This window comes from Chaetodon auriga, chromosome 10 (genome assembly GCF_051107435.1).
Source record: "Chaetodon auriga isolate fChaAug3 chromosome 10, fChaAug3.hap1, whole genome shotgun sequence".
Classification (NCBI taxonomy): domain Eukaryota; kingdom Metazoa; phylum Chordata; class Actinopteri; order Chaetodontiformes; family Chaetodontidae; genus Chaetodon; species Chaetodon auriga.
In genome coordinates, this window is record NC_135083.1 from 3,471,282 (window position 1) to 3,496,967 (window position 25,686).

General features: G+C 44.4%; 4 protein-coding genes across 4 annotated transcripts; 1 reads left to right on the forward strand and 3 right to left on the reverse strand.

Moving 5' to 3' along the window:
• Positions 1–39: 39 nt before the first annotated feature.
• LOC143326991 (ciliary microtubule-associated protein 3) lies at positions 40–3,079 on the forward strand. Its single transcript, XM_076741093.1, has 5 exons — positions 40–327; positions 439–537; positions 1,114–1,247; positions 1,354–1,471; positions 2,971–3,079. The coding sequence occupies exons 1-5, from the start codon at positions 178–180 to the stop codon at positions 3,034–3,036; spliced, it is 567 nt and encodes a 188-aa protein (XP_076597208.1). The 5' UTR covers positions 40–177; the 3' UTR covers positions 3,037–3,079.
• Positions 3,080–3,504: 425 nt separating this feature from the next.
• Positions 3,505–8,846, reverse strand: taf8 (TAF8 RNA polymerase II, TATA box binding protein (TBP)-associated factor). The gene is made up of 8 exons (XM_076741092.1): positions 8,680–8,846; positions 7,968–8,127; positions 6,885–6,983; positions 6,738–6,800; positions 6,524–6,648; positions 6,159–6,306; positions 5,886–6,028; positions 3,505–3,645 (listed from the first exon to the last, which is right to left on the reverse strand). Exons 1-8 carry the CDS (start codon positions 8,725–8,727, stop codon positions 3,505–3,507), a joined length of 927 nt encoding a protein of 308 aa, XP_076597207.1. The 5' UTR covers positions 8,728–8,846.
• Positions 8,847–9,241: 395 nt separating this feature from the next.
• Positions 9,242–10,115, reverse strand: g0s2 (G0/G1 switch 2). Its single transcript, XM_076741702.1, has 2 exons — positions 10,049–10,115; positions 9,242–9,927 (listed from the first exon to the last, which is right to left on the reverse strand). Exon 2 carries the CDS (start codon positions 9,906–9,908, stop codon positions 9,555–9,557), a length of 354 nt encoding a protein of 117 aa, XP_076597817.1. The 5' UTR covers positions 9,909–9,927; positions 10,049–10,115; the 3' UTR covers positions 9,242–9,554.
• Positions 10,116–12,648: 2,533 nt separating this feature from the next.
• Positions 12,649–23,173, reverse strand: camk1gb (calcium/calmodulin-dependent protein kinase IGb). Its single transcript, XM_076741436.1, has 13 exons — positions 22,830–23,173; positions 21,113–21,224; positions 17,988–18,113; positions 17,753–17,827; positions 17,514–17,652; positions 17,058–17,181; positions 16,871–16,946; positions 16,459–16,571; positions 16,264–16,342; positions 14,915–15,002; positions 14,234–14,583; positions 14,047–14,145; positions 12,649–13,652 (listed from the first exon to the last, which is right to left on the reverse strand). The coding sequence occupies exons 2-12, from the start codon at positions 21,196–21,198 to the stop codon at positions 14,088–14,090; spliced, it is 1,314 nt and encodes a 437-aa protein (XP_076597551.1). The 5' UTR covers positions 21,199–21,224; positions 22,830–23,173; the 3' UTR covers positions 12,649–13,652; positions 14,047–14,087.
• Between the last annotated feature and the right edge of the window lie 2,513 nt (positions 23,174–25,686).

Below are 25,686 nucleotides of genomic sequence, written 5' to 3' on the forward strand. Positions count from 1 at the left end.
TTGTTTAAAGTGTAAACAAGGAAACGCCTCCAATTTGCATAATTTATGCGTCACGCCGGTTGCCATCGTTACAGCAAGTGAAAACGACAACGTCATGGCGGGTGGAGACGGAGCTGAACGTGAGCTCGCATAGCTTTTCTTTTACCGTCACTTTCTTTCCCACAGGTGTTTTCCAGAATGTCAGCAGCTCCTGTTAAGAGAGTGTCTTTCGGCAGCTGTCAGGAGAGGAAACTCCTTCCCCTCCATCATCCACCGAACCGGCTGGGAAACCAAACGTGCCGACAGGGAGCGCCGCATGTCGGCCCCGGCTGTTATGACAACCATGAGGTTCGTCCCCGGAGTACCTGCTTCATCTTGTTTGTGCTGGTTGTTTGCTTTACAACGAAAAGTGTCCTCAGTGTACGGCAGCAGGACTAAATCTCTCCACTTCCTTCACAGTTTGGCACCATACTTTATAACTCACAAAAGACACCGGGGAGTAAGAGAGGATACGGTCTCTCTGCGAGGACTGCAGCTCGTTTTCCAGCCGGCAGCAAGGTGCATAAAACAAACTCACCCCAGCCAGAGAACATTGAAGAGGCCGGGGTCCACTTAAAGGGTGTACTTAACGCATGAAGTTCAGGTTATTTGTCAGAGGGAGTGTGACTCCGCCTGTGGAGCATCTGTCTCATATCTTCCACAGCTGCGTGACTCTAAAAGTTAAAGACAGAAAGCCTGGATCACAGACTGCAGGTGTGACGTTTGGAAGAATTGGACATTTAGATTCAGAATCGCCTTTATTGGCCAAGTATGTGTGCACCAAAGCTGTAAAGTCAAAGTACAATCTGCCTCTGAGGTGTAGTGGAGTAGAAGTACAAAATACCTTGAGTTTATACTCAAGTACAGTGCTTGAGTAAATGTACTCAGTCTGATGTTGCATCATGGGAATTGTAGGATCCAGCCTTTTTGGAGCTTGACCCATATTAGAGACGATCACATCTCAGCCGCTCCCGCTTTGACTGGTCCTTTCTGTTAGACTCTGTCTCTTGTGAGTCCCCCAGCTTTACTGAAGTGCAGTACTAAAGCACTGGAGAGCATTTTAACATGTCCCACATTTACCGTTTCTATCACCAGACAGAGACCCCGTCCCCACAGCAGTACCAGCAGGATCAGAGCCGGTCCAGAGTCCCCCCTCCTGCCAGAACACCTTTCAACTCAACCACGCCGAGGTTCAGAAGCACGCGACGTCCCGCCGAGGAGAGCCCGGGGTGAGACACACACACACACACACACACACACACACACACACACACACACACACACACAATGCGACGGCGCTGAACCGAGCTGACAGGTGTTCATGTTGTGACGCAGCCCCGGGACCTACGCCCACAACGCAGCGACCAACAGGAAGGTGAGCTGGCCCATGCGCTTCGGGAGCCCAGACTGGTCCAGGCTGCCTCAGCTGGAGAAGAAGTCCCTCAGGGTGAAGGTGGGTGAGTTTGGTTTTTAAAGGCAGAATGAGCAGTAAACACAACATTCAAAGTCCGCCCTCCTCTGCCGCTCATGGTGCTTAGATCTGTTCGCCCCCCGACAAAACGTTTGTTTAATCTGAAACTTTTTTCATTGTTAATAACTTTACGGAGAAAAATTCAGTTCAGTTCATTCAATGCATAAAGTAGACATGTTGTTCATCATAAAAGTAGCAGTAGATTTACTCCACAGTACAAAAACGACATAAATTGTACCTCAAACACAATGTAGATAAAGATAAAAAACCTTCAGGCTCCGCTGAACTGGAGTACATTTGAAATGTCCAAATAATCTAATAGTTTTTTTTTTCAATTTACAGTGTTTGAGATTTGAAATCAGTATCTGAAAAAGTATAAAAGAGGGTAACCTTTTAACTCATTTACTCGGAAACGCTGGTGCGCTGTCTGTTATCTTGCCTGTTGTCTTGTTAATACAGGTCGCTGCTGACTGGGTGACACCTCAGACAGCTGATAGAAAACGTACCTAAAAGCCAGTTTGACGTCATTCAACCAGGAAACCGTAACAAACACCCGGCGTGACTTTGTTATTGGCTGAGGGCTTCAAAGGTTGACGCCCACAAACATCCTCAACACAGCAAATAAGAAAATCTCCGCTGACACAGACTGTCACACACTTACTTTCTGTATTAGTGAATACTTTTTCAGGAAATCTTTCTCATTCTGCCTTCAAGGTTTTCACTCCAAAATGTAAAACCCAACAGCTGCTTCAGACACGTGAACTCATGTCCATCGTCAGGCTAAAACCAGCGACACGAGGTTAAACAACAAACAGCCTGAGGAGATTTTCCAGACTTTCACGAGGTGGTTGTGGATGCTGGTTCCATGACTTCATGGAGACGTGAGGCGATTTAACGTGGCTGTCTCACAGGAATATTTAGCTGTTTTTGGAAATATGCTTTTTGCTTTCTTGCCAAGATTTAGACAAAGAGGTCGCTGTCACGTCAGTTAAATATGAAGCTGCAGCCAGTTAGCTTAGCTTAGCTTAGCATAAAGACTTAAAACATATCGCTCCTTCTGACAAGGCCCTGGCCAATCACAGACATGCAACCACACGTTCTTCGTCGATTACTGTGTAACTGCGTATTTCTACCTCTTGCTTTGCTTTAATCAGGGTTGTTTTCAGTCTCAGTGCTCACTGAAGAGTTCCTGGTAGATCTTTTCAAGCTTTTGACGGAGAGACTGGCCTCTGTAGAGCTCTTTACCCACAGACATGACAGCGGTATCATCGAGCTCGCGGCAAGAAAGCGAACAAGAGCATTAAAGAGTTTGATGTGCAGTTAAAAACATGTTTTAGAGTCACATCAGTGCTGCTGACCCACAGTTACTCACAGCTGCTGCTGAAAATGCCTGATTTTCTTTAAACGATTTCTGTTTAATGGGAAGAATTCAGTGAACTAAATGTTCAACATTTAATGTGTTTTTCTTTTTTCCCCTTCAGCTTGACAGTGAAAAGGAGTTTCAGAAGCACAGGAGCAGAGTGGCCTACTTGAGTTTGTACTACTGACTCTGGAGCTGATGGATGAAAACCCACCACACTGACACAAGATGGAGCTTTTTCCTGAACTTTTGCTGTCAACAAAACCGACAACAACTAGTTAATTTACTGAACTGAAACTGCTGCCAAAAGTTGGATTTCACCAGAATAAAAAAAGAAACATTTCTTTATTTCCAAAACGACTGGACACCTGTGTGGTTTGTATGTTATTCTATGACGTTTGTTACAAAGTGACGATACACAAAGTTTAAACAAAGTGAGTGCTTGCTGAAAAAAAAGTTATCTTCAATAGAAGTCAGTCAGTGTAGAACAGCGGTCCTGGTCCCAGCGCCAGGGCCGCTGTCGCCGCTGGTCCCGGCTCACGCTGCGGGCCTCAACACCGGGCCGTCGACCCCGTGGAGCGAATCACTGTCTGCACTGCTGAAAGCACCAACCACTGTGGCAAACATGAGTCCGTTGGCTCGGGCGGGTCCCGACTCATTTCTTCCTCCTCACTTTGGGCTTCTTGACCGGCCGGAGGTACGGGTTGTCGATCACGTTGTCCTCGTTGGCCTTTGTGGAGGGAACGACGCCGCTGGGAGGAAGCATGGAGTTCTCTTTGTCAGTTCCTGGATCATCCTGAATGAGGGACACAGAAAAAAGGTGGACGTCAACAATCATTGTTGAGCACTTTATTGCCAGTTAGATGGGACGATTGAGTCACTCAATTATCTGTTAAGTATGGAGATGATTAGCTTAGCTTAGCATAGAGACTGGAACCAGGGGCAAACAGCTAGCCTGGTTCTGTCCAAAGTAAATGGAAGTTGTCATGATGCTGACATGTTTGATTCTAGTGAATGATTTCCAGTAAGAATAATATAATGAATACAGAATATTATGATGTCACAATGACGTTGACCTTTGACCTTTTGGATATAAAATGTCGTTTTATCCTATGAGACATTTGTGTGAGTTATGGTCAAAAATGTGTTTCTTTTTTTGTTGTGTAATTGTTGAGTTCAAGTGAACGTTTGCCACATTTTAAGGAAGTCCCTCAAGGTGTTCTGAGATATCGTGTTCACGAGACTAGGACAGACTGACGGACGCATGGACAGACAACCTGACAACCAGCGCCAGCCATGACAGAAACGACCCACCAACACGTCTAAAGCTCATCGGTTAACACATCGTATTTGAGTTCATCAGCACAGAAATGGAAGCCACTACTCCTGACCAAGAAAGAGAAACAGCTTGTAACTTATAAAACCACGACTTGTTTTTACACTTCTGTTTATGTACAGAATAAACAATGTTATGGGAGTATCGATTTATCTACAGTGAGGAGGTCGTGAGGGTCAAAACACAGAACTTTCACTCGGAAGACCAAAGTCTGAGTCCTGCATGAAACCCAGAATCAATGCTGACTTCTGCTGTTCAGCTCGGTTACATTTAGGCACCAGAACTATTTGGTTAGGTTTAGCAAACGGATCATCGTTTGAGCGCTAACAGCTTGTTGGCTCCTGACACCTGGATGCTAACAGTATCTGCCTTGTGTTAATGCCTCTGGACGGAGTCTCTATGCTGAGCTGAGCTGACTGTCTCCTTGCTTTAACTTCAGCATTCTCTCAGTTACAACATAAGTCACTCTGAACACATCTGCACTGCACCCTGACATGAACTCAATAATATAAGCACATTCATTTGAAAAGGCAAACTGGATTCTTTAAACTCTGATTCATCAAACCTCCTGCTGGGTGTCGGGCCTCTAGAAGCGCGACTCACTGAGGAATTTGAGGATTTCATGTAGAGTATACAAAAGCTCTATTATGAACATCTTCTGTGGCTTGAGGATTTCTCAGGAAATTACGTCAAACTCTTTTCCTGGTTCAGGGAGTGTTCTTACCCGCAAGAACACGGGATTGTTAGCATTTGGATGTGTGTGTGTATCTGTGCGTTCCTCTGCTTGAAAACTGAAACAAAGACGCCCTCTCTGAACCTCACTGACGCTATCATGCAGCTGCCGTAGCTAAATTCAAAATCCCAACCTTGAAATCTTGTTATTACACTAATTAAACCGGATGGGCCTTTCAGATGCAGTGGTTTCTGCTAACCCGTGAGGGCTTTTCTTTCTCTGCCAATCCAACCTGAAATAACCTCTGGGTCAGGCCTAACATGATCACACACTCCTCTGTTTCCATTACTAATTGTCCTTTGGCAACAAAGCAATGGATGAGCAACCATTTTAAGAAGTTAAATGAGACTGAAATCGTACTAAACGCCCCCAAAACATAAAGAGAAATGCTGTTTAATAATGTGGGAAATAAAGTCCCTGGATTTCATCTGAGGCTACAGTCTGACTGTTAGCTTAGATTCACATCTAAGCTTCAAGTCCGACATCAACGAGGTGACGAAAACTTCATTTTTCCACCTTAGAAACAGCTAAAGCACGACAATTCGATGATGACAACCCAACTCAGTGCACTGACTTCCTGTAACATTCAGCACTGATTTTAAGGTCTTCCTCCTCGTATACAAAACCCTTAATGCTCTGGAACACACTACCTGTAGATATCAGGGAAGCACCTCGTAATTTATCTCTAAAAGAAAGCTAAAAACTGATCTCTTCACTTTAGCCTTTAACTCGCTATGACTTCCTGATAAAGGCCTGAAACTTCTGTGCAGCTGAACTTCTTTCAAATTGTTGTATTTGACCTGATTGTTATGCATTATGTGTAGTCTGTTATCTTACTTTCAGCATCATTATAAAGAGGGTTTTATTCTCCATCTTATTTTACATTAAAGTTTCTAAGTCTGTTCTTTGTCTCTTTGATGTGAAGCACTTTGAGCAGCAATTCTCAGTTCCAGTCATGAGGACTTACATTGATGATGTTTCCTGCCGTGTTCTCGCTGTCTGTCTGGTCGTCCTGCTCCGAGGAGTCCGTCTCCTCCAGACTCTGCAGTTCCAGCTCTGATGGCAGGAGGGCGCTGAGATACGGGATGCTGCTTGGCCGCGCCGCGATCACTGACAACAGAATTGGAAGAATTGGAACTCGCGTTAAAAAACGTGCCCTTAGTAGCATAACAGACATGCAGGCATACATGTACCCAACAAAACTTGAACGTGTCAGCTCCGTCTTGGTGGAATCACTCACATGGGAAGGCGGTGATGTCGTCTTTGAAGAGGCTCTGCGTTTCTCCGGTCTTGGCCATGAAGCGTGTGAGCGCTCGCTCCACGTCTCTCCTCTGACTGGCTGCCTTCTCTCTCACCACTTGGTAGTCTGACACAGGCTCTCTGAACGTCTGAGCGCACAAAGAAAAACACACCTCACACTTTCTGCATTTCATATGCTCACATAACGAAGGACTCGGCTGGGCGATGCCCTGACAGTCACTCAGGGAGAATCACATTAACATAATGGTTTATATTTTATCCTCAGACAGTATTACTGAAGGAAAATTAAATTATTTCAGGTTTGATTGAGGATCTATGTAAAAACCATGAAAAGTTGTGACTCACAGGTGTTTTGATGTAGGTGTGAGGGTCGGGGAACTCTGGGAAGTGGCTGGGGATGTGGGGCGGATGTGCGCGTTTCTGTCCGGCTGACAGCGCTTTGGGAGTCACTGGGGGGTTTGTGACCGGAGCTGAAAACCATAAAAGATCACAGCTATGTCATGAACCACCATTACTGATCCACTTCATAATCCACAGTGGAGGCAGAGTGACTACTTACGGGCCGTTATGACCATCCTCTGCGATCTCTTGGCATACACAGGCAGGGTGTCGACATTGAAACCTGCAGCGACACAGACGGATTAACGTCCTCTGTCTCATCTTGTGTTGATGTATAATTCATCTGTTGCTGTCCTCCAGTACTTACCCATTTCAATGAGAGTGACCACTGTATCCGACAGGGTTGGGACGCTTCTGGCTGTGTGTTCACAGTAAGCTTTAGCACACCGACCGATTTCAGTTATATCTGAAAAAGGGACAGAACACTGTGGTTTACAGCTTTCAGACATAATGAATGATCAGTCATAAAGGATGACATTTCATTTGTATTCTGTAGTATCCATGTGCGTCATTAAAAGAAGATGAAGTACACAGTGCTGATACAAGAATATAGATACAGCAGCTGATCAGATGCTACAAGTTCTACAGTAACTCAACAGGTTTGCAGCAGTCCTACTTTTTCTCTCCCAGTACGGATCCTGGTACTAGACTTCCAGTCCAGTACCAGCGCTCCCTCTCTCACACTGTGTGAGATTCTGTTCTTTGTACTAATAAATGTAACGCCAGTCCTGATTTCCTGAACCACTCTCCTTTATCAAGTTTTGTCAAACCTCCATAAAACTGTTTTGACCCTGCAGTATATCAAAATGATTTCCTGACTGTATTATTAGAAAAATGATACCGAATCAGTTTTAGGTAATATTAGCGAACCACAAAAGGCACAGTCAACACTTCCAACCTGAACCATAACTGACTGAAGCACACACTTAAACACTTAACACTTAAAAATTTGCTCACAACAGCAAATGAATGGAGCGCAACGAAAAGCTGAATCAAATGTAGATCAGTCACATCCAGCTGACACTTTCACACATAATAACAGGTCAGAATCAGGACCTATATTGAGCCAACAAATCAGCTCAGGGCACCGACAACAACAACCATAATGATGAATGACCTCAAGGATCGAACTGTATTCACAAATGAAGAAGCCTGCACAAATGTTTTCACGCAAGTTTTCATCAACCTTGACTCTGAAACAGTTGGGACGCTGCATAAAACATAACTAAAAACAGAACAAATCATTGCAAACAAACTGTTTACCGACAACAGTTACGAAGTGTGAGCTCATGTGGTAATCCCCTTCATCCAATCATGGGTTCACAAAGTGGAACATGAGCATGGTCACACCCTGAGTGAATGGAGGCTCGACTTTAGGACTCATACATACAGCTCTGCATCATCTCAGTCAGAGTCTCCACCGCCGCCTTCTCTGCACTCTCGAAGCCGCACTCAGTGAGGAGGGCGCTGACTACAACCTGCAGGGTGCGCCGCCGGGCCAGGTGGTAGTTCTCTGCGGGGCTGGAAGCTGCTTTCAGACCGCTGCCCCGCTGGAAAACACACATCGAATAACAAATACAGTTATTCTGTAAAAGCAGTGAAGTTATCTGAAACCTCAGGAAATCACACATGACACTGAGCACGAAGCGGACCATTAACACAGTATCTCCAGGCACTTGACAGGAGCACATGTTCACATCAGCAGGTGTAGCTTTAAGATAACAAATAGAGAGAACGTAGCCCAGATTTACACCTTTACTATACACTGTGTGCTATTCCAATTCTTAGCAGTTAATGGTGGTTAGAGAGGCTGCACAGAGGAATGCCCACGACGTTAAAATGCAGCTAACACATGACAGTATACTAACATTTGACGAGGAGGGGAAATATTCGCTCATTAGCAAACAGTGAACTAACCTCATAGTCTGTAACGAAGTGCAGCAGATTTATACTGGAGTCAACAGTAGTTACTTTAAGTTATTCGTCCTTGTTGGGAGACACTCAAGACTGACGGGTCTCTTCCTACAGACTGCTAGGTTAGCTTAACACCGCAAACCGGCTACATCCCGCTCAAAACGGCGAGTTTAACAAGCTTCTCTTACCCCTCCTGCGTTCAGAGGTCCTCCCGATGCCACCGCAGGATCCGCCATCTGTAACTGTCTGTACCCGCTGCGTTAAAGTGATTTAATTCTACAGGGACAACAACTTTATTTGTCCGACGACCATTTAGCCGCCGTTAGTAAACACGGTATGAATTTATGTCGTCGCTTCCGTCAACCGCCGGAAGTAGGAGTTACTTCACTCTATGCCGACTGCCGCCACCTAGTGTCTATATGTGGAATTACACCTGATGCATTTTCAATCGCCGAGCTGCAGATCAATGGGAGATGATGGTGATTATGGGGTATTTTAAAATCCTCCACAGGATGGATTACTTTGCTCTCCTTAAAAACGGACACAGGAAAAAGTAAATTTTCTAAGCATAAATTTGTCACACAGAAGATTATATTGATCAAATGTACTGTGGTTAAATGTAGCTCATTTCTTCTCTTAATTCACAAATGTATATCATGGTCTTAGAAATATATCTATTTCAGTCTTCTTGCAAAATGTACAAAACGTAAAGCCATGACCATGGAATATTTTTATATTTCAGTTGCCAGCCGAAATATAGCTTTATTGGAGTGCAAAATGAATCAAATCACACACATTCCATTTTTTCCCATCACATTCATCCACAGCCACATCCACAAGAATCTGCTGCCCAGCAGCCAGACGTTACTGTTCCCTGCAGTTGTCAGTGTATCTGCACATCTCATTTTTTATGCCAGTCAACAGGGGCAAATTTCATATTTTAACCGAATCTGAAATAAAAGAATGAGCACAGTGGCCGGTTCAACATGGTGATTTAATTTACCACCTCTACCATCAACATTGCAAGTGTCTTGTCCATTTACATCAGCAGGGGTGAGTTTCTTTAAGAAGCGTGTAGGCGGTTGGCTGAGCTTCTCTGTCCAGCTGTCACCAGATGTTTGGCTTTGACCTCGATCACTGCCGTCTCCAGCACGTCCACAACTTCAGGGCGAACCAAGGTGGTGTGCGACGTCAGCACCTGCTTCTTCTCCTTCTTCCTCTCCACCATCAGCTCTGCCAGTGTGTCTTCAACATTCTCCTGCGCCGCAAATGGCAGAAGAACCGTTTCCACCAGTCCGCCAACCACTCCGAGCATCGCCAGAGTGGAGCCGAGCATGTAGATCTTCAGCATGCCCCGGTTGGGCTTCTGGTTCAGCATCTCCTTAGCAAATGGGATGATCTCGCCAATGGTTTCCATGTTGTGTTGTTTGATTTGTCTGTTGAAAAGAAGAGGAGAAATCACACACAGTTGATTCAGCGTTTCAAACAAAGCACTTTGGATACACAGAAATCAATCTTTCTACTATAAAGATAAAATGCTGATGGACAAATACTCACTTTGAAGTACACTTCAAACTCTGAGTTTCCTCAGTGTTCGGCCCAGTCAGGCATTCGCAGGCAGAGAGACGAGGGCAGATCCTGCAATTTAAACACAAGTGGAGCCAGGTCAACTCCCACAGTGGCGACAACATGCATATTCATGAGGCTGCTGCAGTTGCTTGTTTGTGTGAAAGGACATGAGCTTTCAGGACAAGCAGTGAGGGAAATATTCCCTGGAGGTGAAGCTGTGGCTGTGACATCACATGAGGCCTGTGGTCCACAAGAGTCCACAATGAGGATAAATCATGTCAGCATGCAAATACTACACATGTTGCTGAACATTGAACAACATGAGTGGTTGGTTCGTGTTGCGTGGCTTGTTACCATAAACATTGATCCTCATCAGGAGAGCTTGAACAGTGTCCAATCACAGCAGGTGAAACTGTGGAAGGCCAGTCCCACTTATTGGCTGGAAGGCATTGTTTGACAACTGTATGATTACATTTAGCCCTGTATCGAACAAATACTCCTTATCAAATGCCGAGAGATAAGGTTCAGGGGAGGAGAAGGTTCCCCCCAGTCATGCAATCCATGCACGGTCTGACCGTGGAGCTGACAATGAAGCAGTGAGAGATTGCAGGGGTTAACGTGTGTGTGTGTGTGTGTGTGTGTGTGTGTGTGTGTGTGTGTGTGTGTGTGTGTGTGTGTGTCCTCATCTGAAATGCTTTGCCCTTTGACCTCGTCCCCTCGCTGCAGGAGAGCAGGGGGTGAAGTCAGGCAAAGGAGTTGTGAAATGTGTCTGATCTTTGTCACAGAGAGACATGTGTCATCAGCTGTCAGTGAAAATGACAGCCGGCCAACGTCACGAGACATCTGCACGTTGGTTCAACATCTGCGCACCAGATGTTCGACTGCAGTGTGATTTTCAGGCATTGTGAAGTGGCCGTGTCAGCCGGTCTGTTACTGTTGGTCAGTTTACCACTTTAGTTCAGGCCAAAACAGTTTGTACAGACACTCGTGGTCCCCAGACGTTGTATCAGTGATCCACTGACTTTTCATCTTGTGCCATGCAGTACTTTAGTTTACGACTAAATAAGGTCATCTCCATCAGCCTCAGATGCACTTTGTGTTTAGTGCTAATTGGCAAATGCTAGCATGCTAACAACGTAAACTAACAAGGTGAACATGGGAAACATTATACCTGCTAATATCAATATGTTAGCATTATCACTGTGAGCATATTAGCATGCTGATGTTAGCGTTTAGCGCAGGTGCAGCATCACAGAGTTTTTCCAGCTGTGCCTTAAAATGAATGAAGGCCCACAAAGGTTCAAAAACATATGAGCGATATGAAAAGACGCAATTATGACGATGAACGCTGTACACATACACACGTCTCTTCTTCTAAATCACTTTAGTAACATATTCTATTGCAAAATACACATAATTGCAAAATGTGCAAAAAAAACCCAAAAACAAAGTGGTTTAGGAAGTACAAACTTTGAAAACACAGTAAAGAAAAGAAAAGCTAAAAAAAAAAAAAAAACTCTTATGGCGCAACTACTGTTTTGGTGGTTTATTGATCAACGTTTGAACTTTCACTCAGCAGTGATGAAATGTGGTTAAATCTGAGAGCAACCCTTCCCCCGTAAGACAGTTTCTGGAGCGCAGAGTTTCCACAGACGCTGCTGCTCCAATCACCATAATTACACTGTCAATAACGATCCTCCTTCAGCAGCTCCGTGCGGATTCTGAGCATTCATGTTTGCCACTGCTGGGAAAAGGTTGAGACTGTTTGGAGACCTTTGCCCCATATTTCTGGCTTCTTCTGCTTCAATGGACAGTCTGTCTCCACACTGGACTTCACCAGTCCAGCACGTTGTGGCTGTGGGGGGGTTGAGGAGGGTTTACAGTTCAACAGGAGCTCAGGGGAGGAAAGGGTAAGTGTACACGGGGTTTTAGTGTAATGATTCAGGAAGAAGAAATGGCACACATGATCATTTAAAGAATCTGTCACTTTTTGATGTATTATATAAAATTAGGCTCCTGTTAGCAAAGGTGATTGTGATTCAAAGCCAGTGCTCATAGCAAAAACTGAATATGACACTTAAATATATGAGTATTAATGCAACACGCATTTCAAAACATTGGTGAGGATTTCCAGCCTCTGATCCACACTCATGTTTTGATAAAAGCTGCTTTCATTCAGTTCACTTTCAGTTGCACAAGGACTTATTTTTCCTATTTATTATTTATTTTGTTAGATTTTAAATTAAATAAGTTACATTAGTTTTTTTTTTTATTGCTTACAGATGTATTTTAATGAGGAAACCAAACAAAAACTAAAGAAAGACATTAAAAAATACAAATTAAATGTGAGGAAATTAAAACAAGTGGAGAGGAGAGCTGTCCTGTACGGACATGTAGATTTCATTCTCAGCACGTTCTTCTGAGCTCAGATTCCAGCTGTTCTTAGTTAGAAAAGTCTTGTGCTGTACAGGTAATAACTTGATGTAGTTTTGCTACTGACTGACTATTAATTTCTCCATTCTTTGTATGTTTTCAGTGGTTGGTGGGAAGGTGTTTTCCCAAGACAAAAGACAAGACTGCAGCGAGTCTAATGCAGATTCTGTACAGGTTTTATTTATGAGACATCATAATACACAGAGCAGATCGATATCTATTGAATGCATCAATACAAAGCCACGAGCAGACTGAGCAGAACGAACCTCTGACAGTAAACACACAAACATCTATTACAGCGAGTATAAATGAGATTTTATATTCTAGCAGGTTGATGGCATGTGAGAGCTATGAGTTGGCAAATTCTGGATAAATCGTGTTAGACTGTTGATGATTCGTCAGTTCGACCATCTATTATGTTTGTGTTTGCTTTTTATTTTGTGTATAGTTATGTCATTACTTTTTCTTTCTTTTTTTTAAAAAAAGGATGCACATACTTAGAAAAGTAAAACAGAAGAATAGATGAACACAAAGAATAAATAGAATAACAAGAATAAAAATAAGGGACAATTTTTACCAGAATAGATTATATATTATATAAGTATGGCGCATTTGAAGCAGTACGCATGCAGTTTTTCCATATATTCTATTGCACTAAAAGATAATATTTTACACATCAAGTACAATAATTTCCCTTATTGCATTGTTTGTATTTTCTTAAGCGACATGTTACAAAGATCCTCATAAACCAGGACACTAAGCTGCTGAATTAAACTCTCCCACCACCCCAGAGGTCAGCACCGCCTCACCAGCAACGAGCTGGACGCTGACGTGGAGCCCAGCAGCAGGCGAGCCGTCACGTCCCCCTCTGAGAGAGACGACCGCGTGAATACTGTCTGAACTGTCCTGTTTAACTGAAGTCTACCCTGTGCTTCTGAGATCCAGTGAGTCCTGTGCGTTTGTGTGTGTTTGTGTGTGTGTTTGCGTGCTTCTGCGTGGTTGCCGGGAAGCTTCGTAGGCACTCTTTCCAAAATGAAATGTCCCGCTGACTGCGTGGACCTCCTGGGTCCGTCAGAGGATCAACCTCCTCTCATTCTCAGTACCGGGGGACCTGCTGACACAAAACAGCTGCATGCTGAGTCAGCACTGCAACACTGACCTGCAGAGGGCAGAAACACACTCAGGGTGAGACACACACACACACACGTTTGTCTGTACTGAGCTGAGAATTGAGTTGCACAAATTGGTTTGTTTCTACTTCTGTCCCAGTCAGGCTGTTAGCAGTGTGGAGCTCACAGACATTAACAAGGCCGTGCACCTGCTTCAAACTAAGTCTCCTATGAACCATTTATTAATGTTTATACGCTGCTCATAAATGCTAAACACAGTGAGTTCGAGTGTTGCTATTTATGTCATCGAATCTTTAAACATAATAACGATTTATCCTTGTTATTTGTGTGACACTGACTTGTTTAATAAAGGGTTTGGACACAGTTATTCCTTGTACTACAGCGTATCTGATTCTGATATGCAAATGACTGACATGAACCTACCAATTAAAATGCTTTTTTTCCACATACACTTCATGCAGCCTTCACATGACTGAGCAAACTCCAGTCTGCACAGGTTTGCCATTATGGTTTTTACCATACCTGAAAGCAAAAGAGAAAATTCACAGGTGAGTCCTGCTGCCATGTCAGAAACTGAAAAGTCACAGCGTCCGATGAAGCGCGCACAAACCCGTTGAGGTTGGCCGGCTCGGAGTGGTAGATGTGCTTGCCCTGCTCGGCTATGGTGGGCGGGTGGTGACCTCCGCACTGGCTCTGAGTGGTCTTCAGCGGGTGGTAGTGGCTCTTCAGCTCCACATGGCTGCTGGGCAGGGACATGTGATTTGTCCCGTTTGAATTCCCGTTGATCTCCGCCGCCTTGGGGTCAAGTCTGTCTGGATCCAGATGTTTGCAGTTTTTCGTTGGGGAGGAGACATCGATCACCTTGATTTCCGGGATGCTGGCCTGCCTCAGGACCAGCTCTGAGTGGGCCAGCTGCAGCTTCTTCATGTGGTTGATGGCCACGGCGGCGTTAAAGGCTTGCTGTGAAGTGAGCAAAGACAGGATGTTAGCTACACATAGCGTCATTTGAACTGCTCCATGATGATGACCACCAAGTCTGAGCATGCAGAAGATTGTCCAGACGACAGATTGATGTATTACAGTCATTTTTACTGCCGAACAATCAAGCGCACCGTTTCCTCTGACAGTAAGAGCCCTACATCAGCCATCAGCGGCCTTGATTACAGAACAATATCTTATTAAACTGTCCTTAATCAGGAAGGATTTAGGTGGAAACCCGATTAATCTACTATAAACTGCAGGCCCTTAATGAGCTTACCACATCAAAGCCAAGAAATCAGTGAGGACTGACCTTCCACTTGGTCCTGGCGAAGTTCTTCTGGATCTGAACGCTGACTGAATAGTAGATGTCCTGGCTGCGGGCCGTCTTTCCGATAATCCTGGAAAACAGACGACAGGCCGGGACGCTTACGTTTGTGTTTTTAATGCTGAACCCATCTGTGTGACCTCAGATGTTCTTTCTCCTGGACTCACACACCTGTGACTTTTATGAATGTGAGTTTGCAGAGTCACTAAAATGTTAGAAATCTGAGCGTCATCACAAATTACACTCCTGTTCTAGCAGGTTCGTTTGTCTATTTGGGATTCAAGCTGCACATTTAAAAGGAAAACTAGCTCATGTTTTGTGTGCAAACTTCCCTGCTCTGCCGAGTTTGGGGCGTCACCGTCGCAACACCGAACGTCACCGGAAAGACCCGAGTAGTCCCGAAGGACGACCGACAAGTTACGTGTAGCGTGCTGCGCACGTCTTATTCAGGAGAGACAGCGCTAAACAACCGGGTTGTAGCCATCCATGTCGTTATTTGCTGTTGTGCGTGAGTACAAAGTATGTTTGCATTTGTTGTTATTATATGTTGTAACGCGCCACCATACCTGATGCATGTTCTTGCTCACGGACTTTTTTCTAAGTGACGTATGTTGCTACGGGCCGGTAATGCGTCCGTCTTTATCCATGTGTGTGTTTTAACCGTGTGGGTCTGTTGTGGTTGAGTGTTTCATGCATGGATGATTGCAATATCTGACGATATGTATGTTACGTTGTGTGTAATGACGCAGCCTGAAGCGCCCCCCGTGCGGCCATTAAGAAGTATTAATAGACCAAAGTTCTTGTTTTACTGCGTTCTTTGTGTGCTACCATTCGTGTGTTTATCTTACAAACATGTTAATAGCTGTATTGTGTATTTGTTCCATACTTCAGGAAACCACAACCTAAAGCAATACAAGCATCCTGCACCTTGTTCATGTGTGGAGCAAATAAAGAAGAAGAGCAAAACTCTCTGGACTAGCTGCAGTTTTTCTGACCGAAAACTAAGGCCAGACTGTGTACGCCAGCATCCAACATACATTTCACATTTTGAATCTTTTATATTTATAATTATAACTTTCAAGACATGAAATGATCCGAATTTTTAATTGCTGCACGTTGTTTTAACTATGGTACCGTATCCTAAAGGCTCTGTGAAAATGAATCAATAACAGCCTTACTCAGCTCGAGAAACACAACTAGGCTGCAGGGAGTTATTTACTCATTTTACAAAATCAGTTAAAGGGTAAAAAGATTAGGCAATTTCACATTTTAAGAGTCTAATTTCATGTGTCATAACCAGTGTTTGTGCTACGAGGCTGATGCCTGACACTCACCAGGGATGTCTGAGTGCTAGTTCAGTGGTGTAGCGCATGCTGGGATTCTTCTGCATCATGTTACGGATGAAATCTTTAGCTGCAGATGGAAAGATGGCACACAGATGGCAGATGACACACACAGCTCTGTAAGTGGGAACAAAGCGGCTGCAGCAAGCTGCACAATATGTCTGCGCTAATGCTCAGTGCAATTACCAGACTCAGAGATGTCATCCCAGAAGGGCGAGTCGAACTCGTACTGCGCCTTCATGATCTTGGAGAAGAGTCTGGTCTCACTTTCTTCATAAAAGGGAGGATATCCACAGAGTCTGCAACATAAGCATTTATCACCGCCGGAAGAAAGGAGCTCAGGAAAGGCTCCACAATAAGGTGAATGTGCTGGTTAACAGTATGTATCATCGATGCTCACTAGGTGGTGCTCTGGCTCAATAACCGCATCGTTACCCTGCATTCAGGTAGCAGCGTCATGACCTGCAGTGGCCTTTAATCTGAACATCCTGCCACTTAGTGAGGGGAAACCTAAAGCTAGTCTTTGGTTGAAAGGACTCTTTCCTCTCTTTATCTCAGTGTGCTGATGCGTAGCTTCATATCGTAGCTTCATACTTACAAGATGTAAGTGATAACTCCAATCGACCAGCAGTCCACCGCCTTGCTGTAGGGCTTCTGTGCCAAGACTTCAGGAGCTGAAAGCGAGGAGAAAACGTCAAAGCTACACCGGTGTTGCTTCTTAACGTTAGACCACCACGTGTCTTATATTTCTCTGGAGTCCACTCATTAGACAGACGCGTCCTCACCTACGTATCCTGGGGTGCCGCAAGCTGTCGACATGATGTCGTTGTCCACCATCTTGGAGAGGCCGAAATCACTGATCATGATCTTGGAGGTCTCATCTGGGCTGTAGTACAAGATGTTCTCTGGCTGCACAGGGACAAAGAGAGGAGAGCTGTTCACACACTGACGTCCTCAGTGACGTGCTACCTCGCCTGCGGTGGGACAGATTCTTTAATGGAGCTGTAGAAGTCATTGAGTGATTAATGAGATGTGAACTTTCACATTTTGACATGTTTTTGCTGTGAGTTATCTCATTTTAGCACAAGCTGAGAGTCAGTTAATCCAAGAAATAATCCAGTACATAACCACAAATTAGTGTTTTTAAATCCAGTTTTACTTGTGCAGATTGAACAAGACATGACGTGTCAACACTTCAGCCTGTGTAAATGTGTGATTGTGTTATATTATCTGATCCATACCTTGAGGTCACGATGCACGATGCCGTTCTGGTGCAGGTAGCTAACGGCCTGCAGCACCTGCTGGATCACCGTGCTGGCATCCTTCTCTGAGTACACCCCCCGGTCCAGTATCCGGTCAAAGAGCTCCCCGCCTGAAACACTGGTGAGAAGATCGCACTGCCATCAGAGTTTGAACTTAAACCTCATTTTAATCAGCTGACGTGCTCATTAAATAATAACAGAAAGACTGAAAAACTCACAGCTCCATGATCAGATAGTAATGAGTCCGACTTTCATAGAAATCCTCCATCCCCACCACGTTCTCGTGTTTGATTCTGTGGAAATAACAAGGTGCTTTCATGAGTCCCACAAGAGGACTCACATATTTTCATCATAAGCAGCAGCCGGAGGAGAAAGCTAATCAGTGTGATCGCTTCCCACACAGACTGCTGAGAGAACATGAGATGAAAGCCGAAAGGCTGATTCAAAATTCACCTTCTCAACACGGCGATCTCGTTCTCCAGATTGAGGTCTCTTTTCTGCTTCTTCTTCACGCACTTCATGGCGAACAGCTTTCCTGTCTTCTTCTCCTTCACCATGTACACCTCTGAGAACGCCCCCCTGTTAATTAACACACACACACACACGAGACACACACACGAGACTTTTAATGACGGAGTCAGCGATCGCTTTGAAACTTCACAGGAAGAGACAACAGGTTTTCCCCCGGCAGAGGAAATGAGTCGTCCCTCGTCTTAGAACAGAGGACGTGTTAGTGAAATACTTTGTTGGCCTACGTCAAATGTGTCTGATGTGACTCAAATACATGAAAGTATGAAAAAAATGAAAAACTACTGTCAGTAACTGTCACTGTCAGTTTGTTTGGAAATGACTGGTTCTGTTTTTATTTATGTTTTAAACAACATCCCGGCTAATTTGGAGTCAGGGCTGTAAGATTATTCCTCTTCTCGCTGACAGTTGAAAACATTGATACCACTCTCACATTGCTTCAGTATGAAGCTGGTGCAAGTAGACGATTAGCTTAGCTTAGCACAAGGACTGGAAACAGGGAAACTGCCAGCCAAGATCTGTGTACAGATGAGACTGTGGGACTGTTCGACCTCCGTAAAACCACAAGTTTTAACACAAATTTTCTACACCGGCTATGAGACGTTTTGGATTTTGTTGTCTTTGGACTGAACCAAGCTTGCAACATTTAATCCGCTCTTAAAGTTGCCTGTGATGGAAACAGTGTCAATTTCTTGGAGAGCACCAGAACTAAAATAAACACGGGGCAGAAATAGCAATATCAAGGGGTTCAATTAAGATCTACTAAAGATCTCTGTGGCTTAACCATTCGCATGTCAGAGGCTTGTTGCTCGGCTCTGTGCTGCTCCGCGGTCCTGCTATCTTCAGCCCTGTCTGGGAATAGCTGTTCTACCTGGTGGATTAGGCCCTTTATCCCTGACGCAATGGAAACGGTGGCGGGCTGAGGGCTTGAGGCGCAAAGGTCAGAAACTGAGCATGTGCAGCTGTGATCCTGACAACAGGCTCAGGACAGGCCAGGTCACAGACAGGTGTCAAGGGCTTTGGGCAGACATGGACCGCTGCGGCCCCGCCCTCTGTCTTGAAGGTGATGACATTGACCCTGAAGGAATGTGCTCTAATCACGATGGACACACACGCCTGCTGGAGCATCTGAGCACCTTTCACAGTGTTTCTTCAGCAGCACAGTGTGACTCACAACTGTTTGCAGCTTTATTTCACATTTTGAGTGTCACATTTGGAAGAGAAAGCCTGTCTCACACACACACACACACACACACACACACACACACACACACCGTCTAACACCGGCTCAGGGCAGCACTTCACATCCCATTGCTCAGCTGATTTCTTCTTGGTTACCAGAGCTCATTTTCTTCCTGCGTCCTCCTTGAAGCTTGTTGTGGCTCTCAAGAGAAATCATCAATCAACCCCTGGACATAAATGCCACACGACGTCCTTCTTTTAAAGAAACACAAAGGGCAATCAGAGACCACTGACGCACTAGCTTGTGTGTGGAAATTTGCAAGTTTGACATTCAAAAATGTTAAGAATTAATTTGCTTTTTGAGCCTTTGTGGGAGTCATGTGACCCCCTGAGGAGACTGCGTCCTGATTGCCTGGAAACCATTAGGAAGTTGTTTACGCTGCGTGTGATGAGGCCCGATGGGAAAAGCTGTATTTGGTTTTCCATGCAATCTCCTGTCCCCTCTGTATTCTCTTCCTTTTTATTGTGATGGAAACAGGAGGACTAAAAAACGACAGCGTCTACCTGAGAGCGGGCAAAACAGCTCAGGGGGTTCATCCTGTTGACACCTTCAACAGAAGTGAAAGCAGCTCAGACAGCAGCAGGGTCTCCCCTTCGCTTCCTGGCCTTTAATTCTTCTTCAGACGTGATTGTCAAACAGACTTGTGGTTCAAAGTGTTTGGGGAAATAAAAGTACTTGCTGCAAACTAATTGAACCTGGATCACATCCTGGGCCCAGCGGGGCCTCGCCTCCTTCACAGTCTAATCACCGCTGATCTCAGCACAGATCCGCTCTGTTTTCCAGCAACACGCTGACGTCTCTGCCTTTATTTACTGCTGGCCAGCGATCTGCTGCTCTCCAGGCACTCACAAATACTCCAGAGTGTTCAGAAGACCTGCTGATTATTAATGCTGACCTCACAGAAAGTAGGCCAGCAGCAGAGGCTGTTGACTGAATAACACTTTCCTCATGATTACTGCAGGCGAACATTGACATCAGCTTAAAAATGCACATCAACTCGTATTTCAGCAGTTTCTTTGTTTTCAATGCTGCAACTTACTCATGACAAACTAATGATAACTAATATTTTCATTATTGATGAATTCATTTGTTATTGTCTCGATTCAGTCCGTAACTGATTTGATCTATTTCTATCTTTCACATAGTCTGTTGTTCTTAGCACAGCTGTTCAATCTGATGAACATTTGTTATTTATTTGATTGATTGGTTTAATCACCCATTTCCACTTCTTTTAATTCACCTGTTTTTATTTATTCTCTTGCTTCTTCACTTTATTGTGAAGCTAAAAGCACATTGAGAGCTGTGTGCTTTTTGTCAATGAGCTGCTAAGCTGGCTTCACAGCCAGACGGCATCAGGACAGTCGGACTAAACCTCCAGCAGCCACAGCGTCTTGTTGTCTAACACCTCGGTAAAGTAGGCCTCCTCATGTCAATCCAATCAAACCAGTAATCTGTCCCGCGACTCACACAGCATGTCGAGGGTCTGTGGTCACGCCACGTCCACAGAAAGTCAAGAGAAAAGATTTACTTTCACTAAAACAAAGCAATGCAAAATATTCCCAGAGTACTAAGAAAAGCAGGAAAGAAATCTACAGCAACAAAAACTGGACAGGAAACGAAAACCGCTCAAAAAATACAAAGATTTCTTAAATGAATGAGTTGCATGTTTGTCCGTCCTGGGAGACAGATCCCTCCTCTGCTGATCTTCCAGAGGTTTCTCCCATTTTTGTGTTTTTGAGGAGTCTCCTGATCAGCGTTTTGCATGTTAATGAAGGGTGCTGTCTTACATAGAGTACAATGTACTTACGATCCCAGCTCCTCCATGATGTCGAACACCTCCTGGATGTTTTCAGTGTTCTTCTTCCACACATAGTCGGCCTCTTGACGACCCATGTCTGCAGGCACTTCAACAGGGATTTCTTTCAGAATTAAGGAGAAAGAAAAGACTTAAGAACAGATGTCAACACCGAAGTTCCCCCACGCCATGCAGTAATCCTGTCCTAATGTCCAGACTCCCTCATCATCATAATCATGAAGTCCTTGGGGATTATTGAATAGTCATGAGAAAGCAGGTATGAAGGTTGATGTGTCTGCTGCTCAGACGAGCAGATGAGACAGACATGAGTCTTTGTCTGGCAGACAAAAGGTTAGCGCTCTAATCCGAGCTCTAACGAGCACACAGGAAGGTATCAAGCAGTGCCAGAGCTGGCTTATGCTGCATCTGGGCCAGATGATACTGAATGAACCTGCAGCGTATCAACGAGACTGACAAACAATCTGACAAACGACGAGAAAAGTGAAAGAAATCTGTTGCCTTGACTTTCTTTCTGCACTTGTAAGAAAATGTGCACTTGAAAAGAAATAATCTACAAGGATTAGAAAGTCGTGAAGAATGACTTATCCACTAAAACTGAAGGTACTGAGAAGGATTAGGAACACTTAAAATGAGCAGGTCACCCAGTTTAGCTTCCTGGCCTCTTTTCTCTTATATAAGGGATTAGTAACCTTTGATCTGGAGACCTGACCTTATCACAGGTGAACAAAGGGTAGAGCCTCCAACAAAGAAAACTTAAAATGCAGAATCAGTGTCTTCACATATGTTATATGGTGAGCATTGAAAAATCTGTGAGAAAAAAAAACAGTCCATGCAAACCGACATTAAGTCATTACGTTTAAAACGTGACATTTGAGGACAAACGCTTCTCTGAAATGATTTTTAGTGCCCCCTCATTCATTCAAACTGCGTCTGTTCAGACACTGAGGAGCTCTGAGGGTCCTGCGCCTTTTGTTCTCATTGCTTTGCCTGCAGTCATTATTTCTTTCACCGCGGCACTGTGTGCACGTCAGATTGTATGAGCCTCAGCATCAGATCGCTGGCGCCCAGCAGCAGCCGCGCAGCTGTATCCGACCCTCACTCTCATGCAAAACGCGCTGAATGCTGGAGAATGTGTCCAGAACCACAAACAGCGATGCGAAACTAATGTGACAGTCAAAACATGACCCACATTTCAATGCACTTTTCTGCAGATGAGTCCTGCTGCAGGTTGACAGCCACGCGTTTCGTTACCGTGATGCAGAAAGACCCGACGATGCAAAGATACTAACACCGGCAAGACCCGAGCTGATGTGACGGTGACTGACGTGCAGCCCCCCGTCGCCACCCTGAGGCCACCTACGACCGAGCTGGCTGCGGCACCGGCGGAAGAGTCCTCTGCGGCAAACGATCAGATATTCAGATCAAGCTTGAAGCGCACAAGCCTGAAGCCTGAGCATTCAAAAGATTCATCATGATGAATGTTAACGTAGCAACACTGAAAACTACCCAAATAACGCGCAGAATACAAATGAGGCATCACTCATTTGTTGTCTGAAAAACAAACAAACAAACAAACAAACAAACAAACAAAAAAGTCCCTAAATTGCAGCTTGACAAATTAAACAACAGTGGGTTTGAGACACAGAGATCCAAATAATTCAGTTCATAAAGAAAAGGTTCATTCAGCTGCAGACCGGCTGACACTTACCTAGAGACTCTGCTGCCGGAGCTCTGACTCTCCTGTCTACAGCTCGCCGAGGTCTGGACAGATTACTCTGTCTGGGACGTTAGAAGTAGCCTACCTGTTGTCAAGCCAGAGATTACATCCATGGAGAGAGGCGGGGGAGGGGCTGGCAGTGTCACAGGTGCTCATTGAGACTGACGGCACAGACTCCAGATCAGGCAGCTGCTGCAGCACCGCTCATCTTTTTCCACACAGCCGCAGGATTAGACGGAAAATCAGTGCGTCTTGCGCATAAAGGAGCAGCTGTACCCCAAAACTGCACGATTCATTCAAGACAGCTCGCTCCATGTGCACGCGCACCCACGCGCACACGCACTTCTCAGCACTGATAAAAGTGAACTTGAATGAAAGCAGATTTAATGTGACTTTTCTGACTCTGGTCAACAGAAAATTACAATTTAATGTCAAAGCGAAAACAGATCTCTCTAAAGCACTAATACAAAATACCTGTTTGCTAAGTGTTTACTCCTCCCAGATCTGTATTTGTGCACTTTTGGCAGCAATTCAAGCCTTGAGGTCAGCTGTGACTTTCACAGAAGTCCTGATGATTGAGGTGTGTCTTGTTAAAGGGCGTGAATGCTTCTGAAAACACATTTGATATTAAAATGTCTTTTTCTCTTGATTAGTGTTAAAAAAAAAAAAAAAAGCCACATAAGAACTCATCTGATTCAATGCTGTAAAACAATAAAACATGAAAACTTCCAATTCGATCATCATCTGACTGATGTTTGTGCAGGTTAGAATCTGTGACGCCGACCAGCAGCCTAACTGTGCTGCGTATTGATAAACCCATGGAGCTGTCTGTGGTGCTGAAGCAGCAGCAACAGGTAGTCCTGAAAGACTGAGAGGATCACAGAGACGCACTGCTGCCTGGAGTATTCCTATCATATTCCTATGATCATTCAGTGGCATCTGTGCTGCTCAAAATACCCCAGACCCAAATATTTCAGAGACATGAATAATAATGGATTAATGCAGTTCTAAATGCTGCTGAAACGTATGAATATTCACAGGTTTTCATTTACTTATCAATAAGTCATCCGGTCTGTACTTGTTCATAAGTCATTAATAAAGTGTTTTCACAGGAATTAGTTTAATCTACAGTCTTAGTAAATGTAATGCAGCTCTTTTGGGATCAGTCCAGTTGATGATAAGGAGCTAAAAGGAGGATAAACACCATCTAGGCAGATTTTTCATAACACGGCAGCCCAGATGATGTTCTTATTAACAGCTAATTAACAATCCATTTGTCACAGCTTTTTAAATCCTTTTACAAGCCCGTGTCTTCTCAGAAAGTGGCTCAGACGGCTTGTTTTCACATTTCACACTCGAGTAGAAATTTTACACCTGGAGCACAGACTGTGGTCATCACAGCATTAGGCTCTAAGCATGTCTCAGTACACGGCGTGGTCTTCAGAGGCAACCTTTAACAGGCTTATGCATTAATCTGCATCAGGTGCTCATTTCACCTGCCGCACAAGCAGCCATGCAGTATAACAGGTCAAGCTGATGACACATTCAGCGCCCTCTGTTCATGTTCTTACTGAGAACAAGGACGCAAAACAAGTCTGCTTCTGCCGTGCAAAATAAATGATGCCCAGATATTTCACCTGCCATCAGAGGCTGCAGGGTTGCGATCTGAGCTGCGTACCTTCACAGTGCAGCCTACCTGAGTTTCAGGCATGTGCTGTGAAGGGACAGGATATATCAATAGCTGGACTGGCTCGTCACGTTGTCATGGATACTGGTTCAAGAGGCTGTCACGGCTGTCTTGGATTTCACCAGAATGAGCATTTTCCAATCAGGACAGGAGTCACAAGGCCTGCGGGAAACAGCAGCTTCTGAAATGAGAGCGTCACACTGGGTGATGGATGTCAAACAGCACAAAGCAGCACAGTCACTGCAGTTACACAGAGCAGGAAAGAGCTGTCTTCACGATCTGTACCACCATGCAAAATAGTCCAAAATATTAAATCTAAATATATCAAATTCCAGTTACATTTCAATGCAAATCAACTTGTTTCAAATATTTTCTAACATGGAGTTCAGTAATAATAATCTTAAATATAATAAAAGGGGCCATTCTGCATAATGAGGAGCTTTTATGAGTATATTCACACTGCAGTACTGATACTTTTACTGAGTACTTTTCCAGTTCGTCTTTGTAGAGGCTGATGAAGCACTGACACCAGACTCATGTAACCTCACATCACTGACCAGCTTGATCTTTCTGAGGCCTGCCGGTGGGATTATCCAACGCTCCAGCTTCAATTATGTCATTAAAGTGATGCAAAACAAAGCTCTCCATTCTCCTCAGTGGGATTACACCAACAGCCATCACATCTTATATAACCTGAGCTGTAACTACAGCCTCCAGAGTTCAAGTGAAGCAGCTCCCGCATGAGGAAGAGTCACCGAAGACGTTAAACTCAGCACAGACCTTATAAAAAAAAATCAATCAATCAATCAAAAGGTAACCAGGATTTAATTCAACAACAGACATGAGTTTTTAATGTGGCTATAAAAGTTACATAAGTCAGTCAAATTAGAGCTAAAAATGTTAATTGCTCACGTAACCGGAGATTAAACTGAAGTTAGCGCTCGCATGAAAGTGGTGAGCCGTGTGTGGTAACTGATCAGCCAAGGTTATATAAAGTCTTTATCACTGCTCCTAAAGTGTGTTTGACAATAAACATGATTAATGATCACACTGCTGGAATCATAATTGTTACCTTTAGGCGTCACTTCATCCGGAGACGGCGCTCATCCTCCACACAGGCTTCCTCCAGAAGGTCATGAGGTCAGATAAATATTTACATTC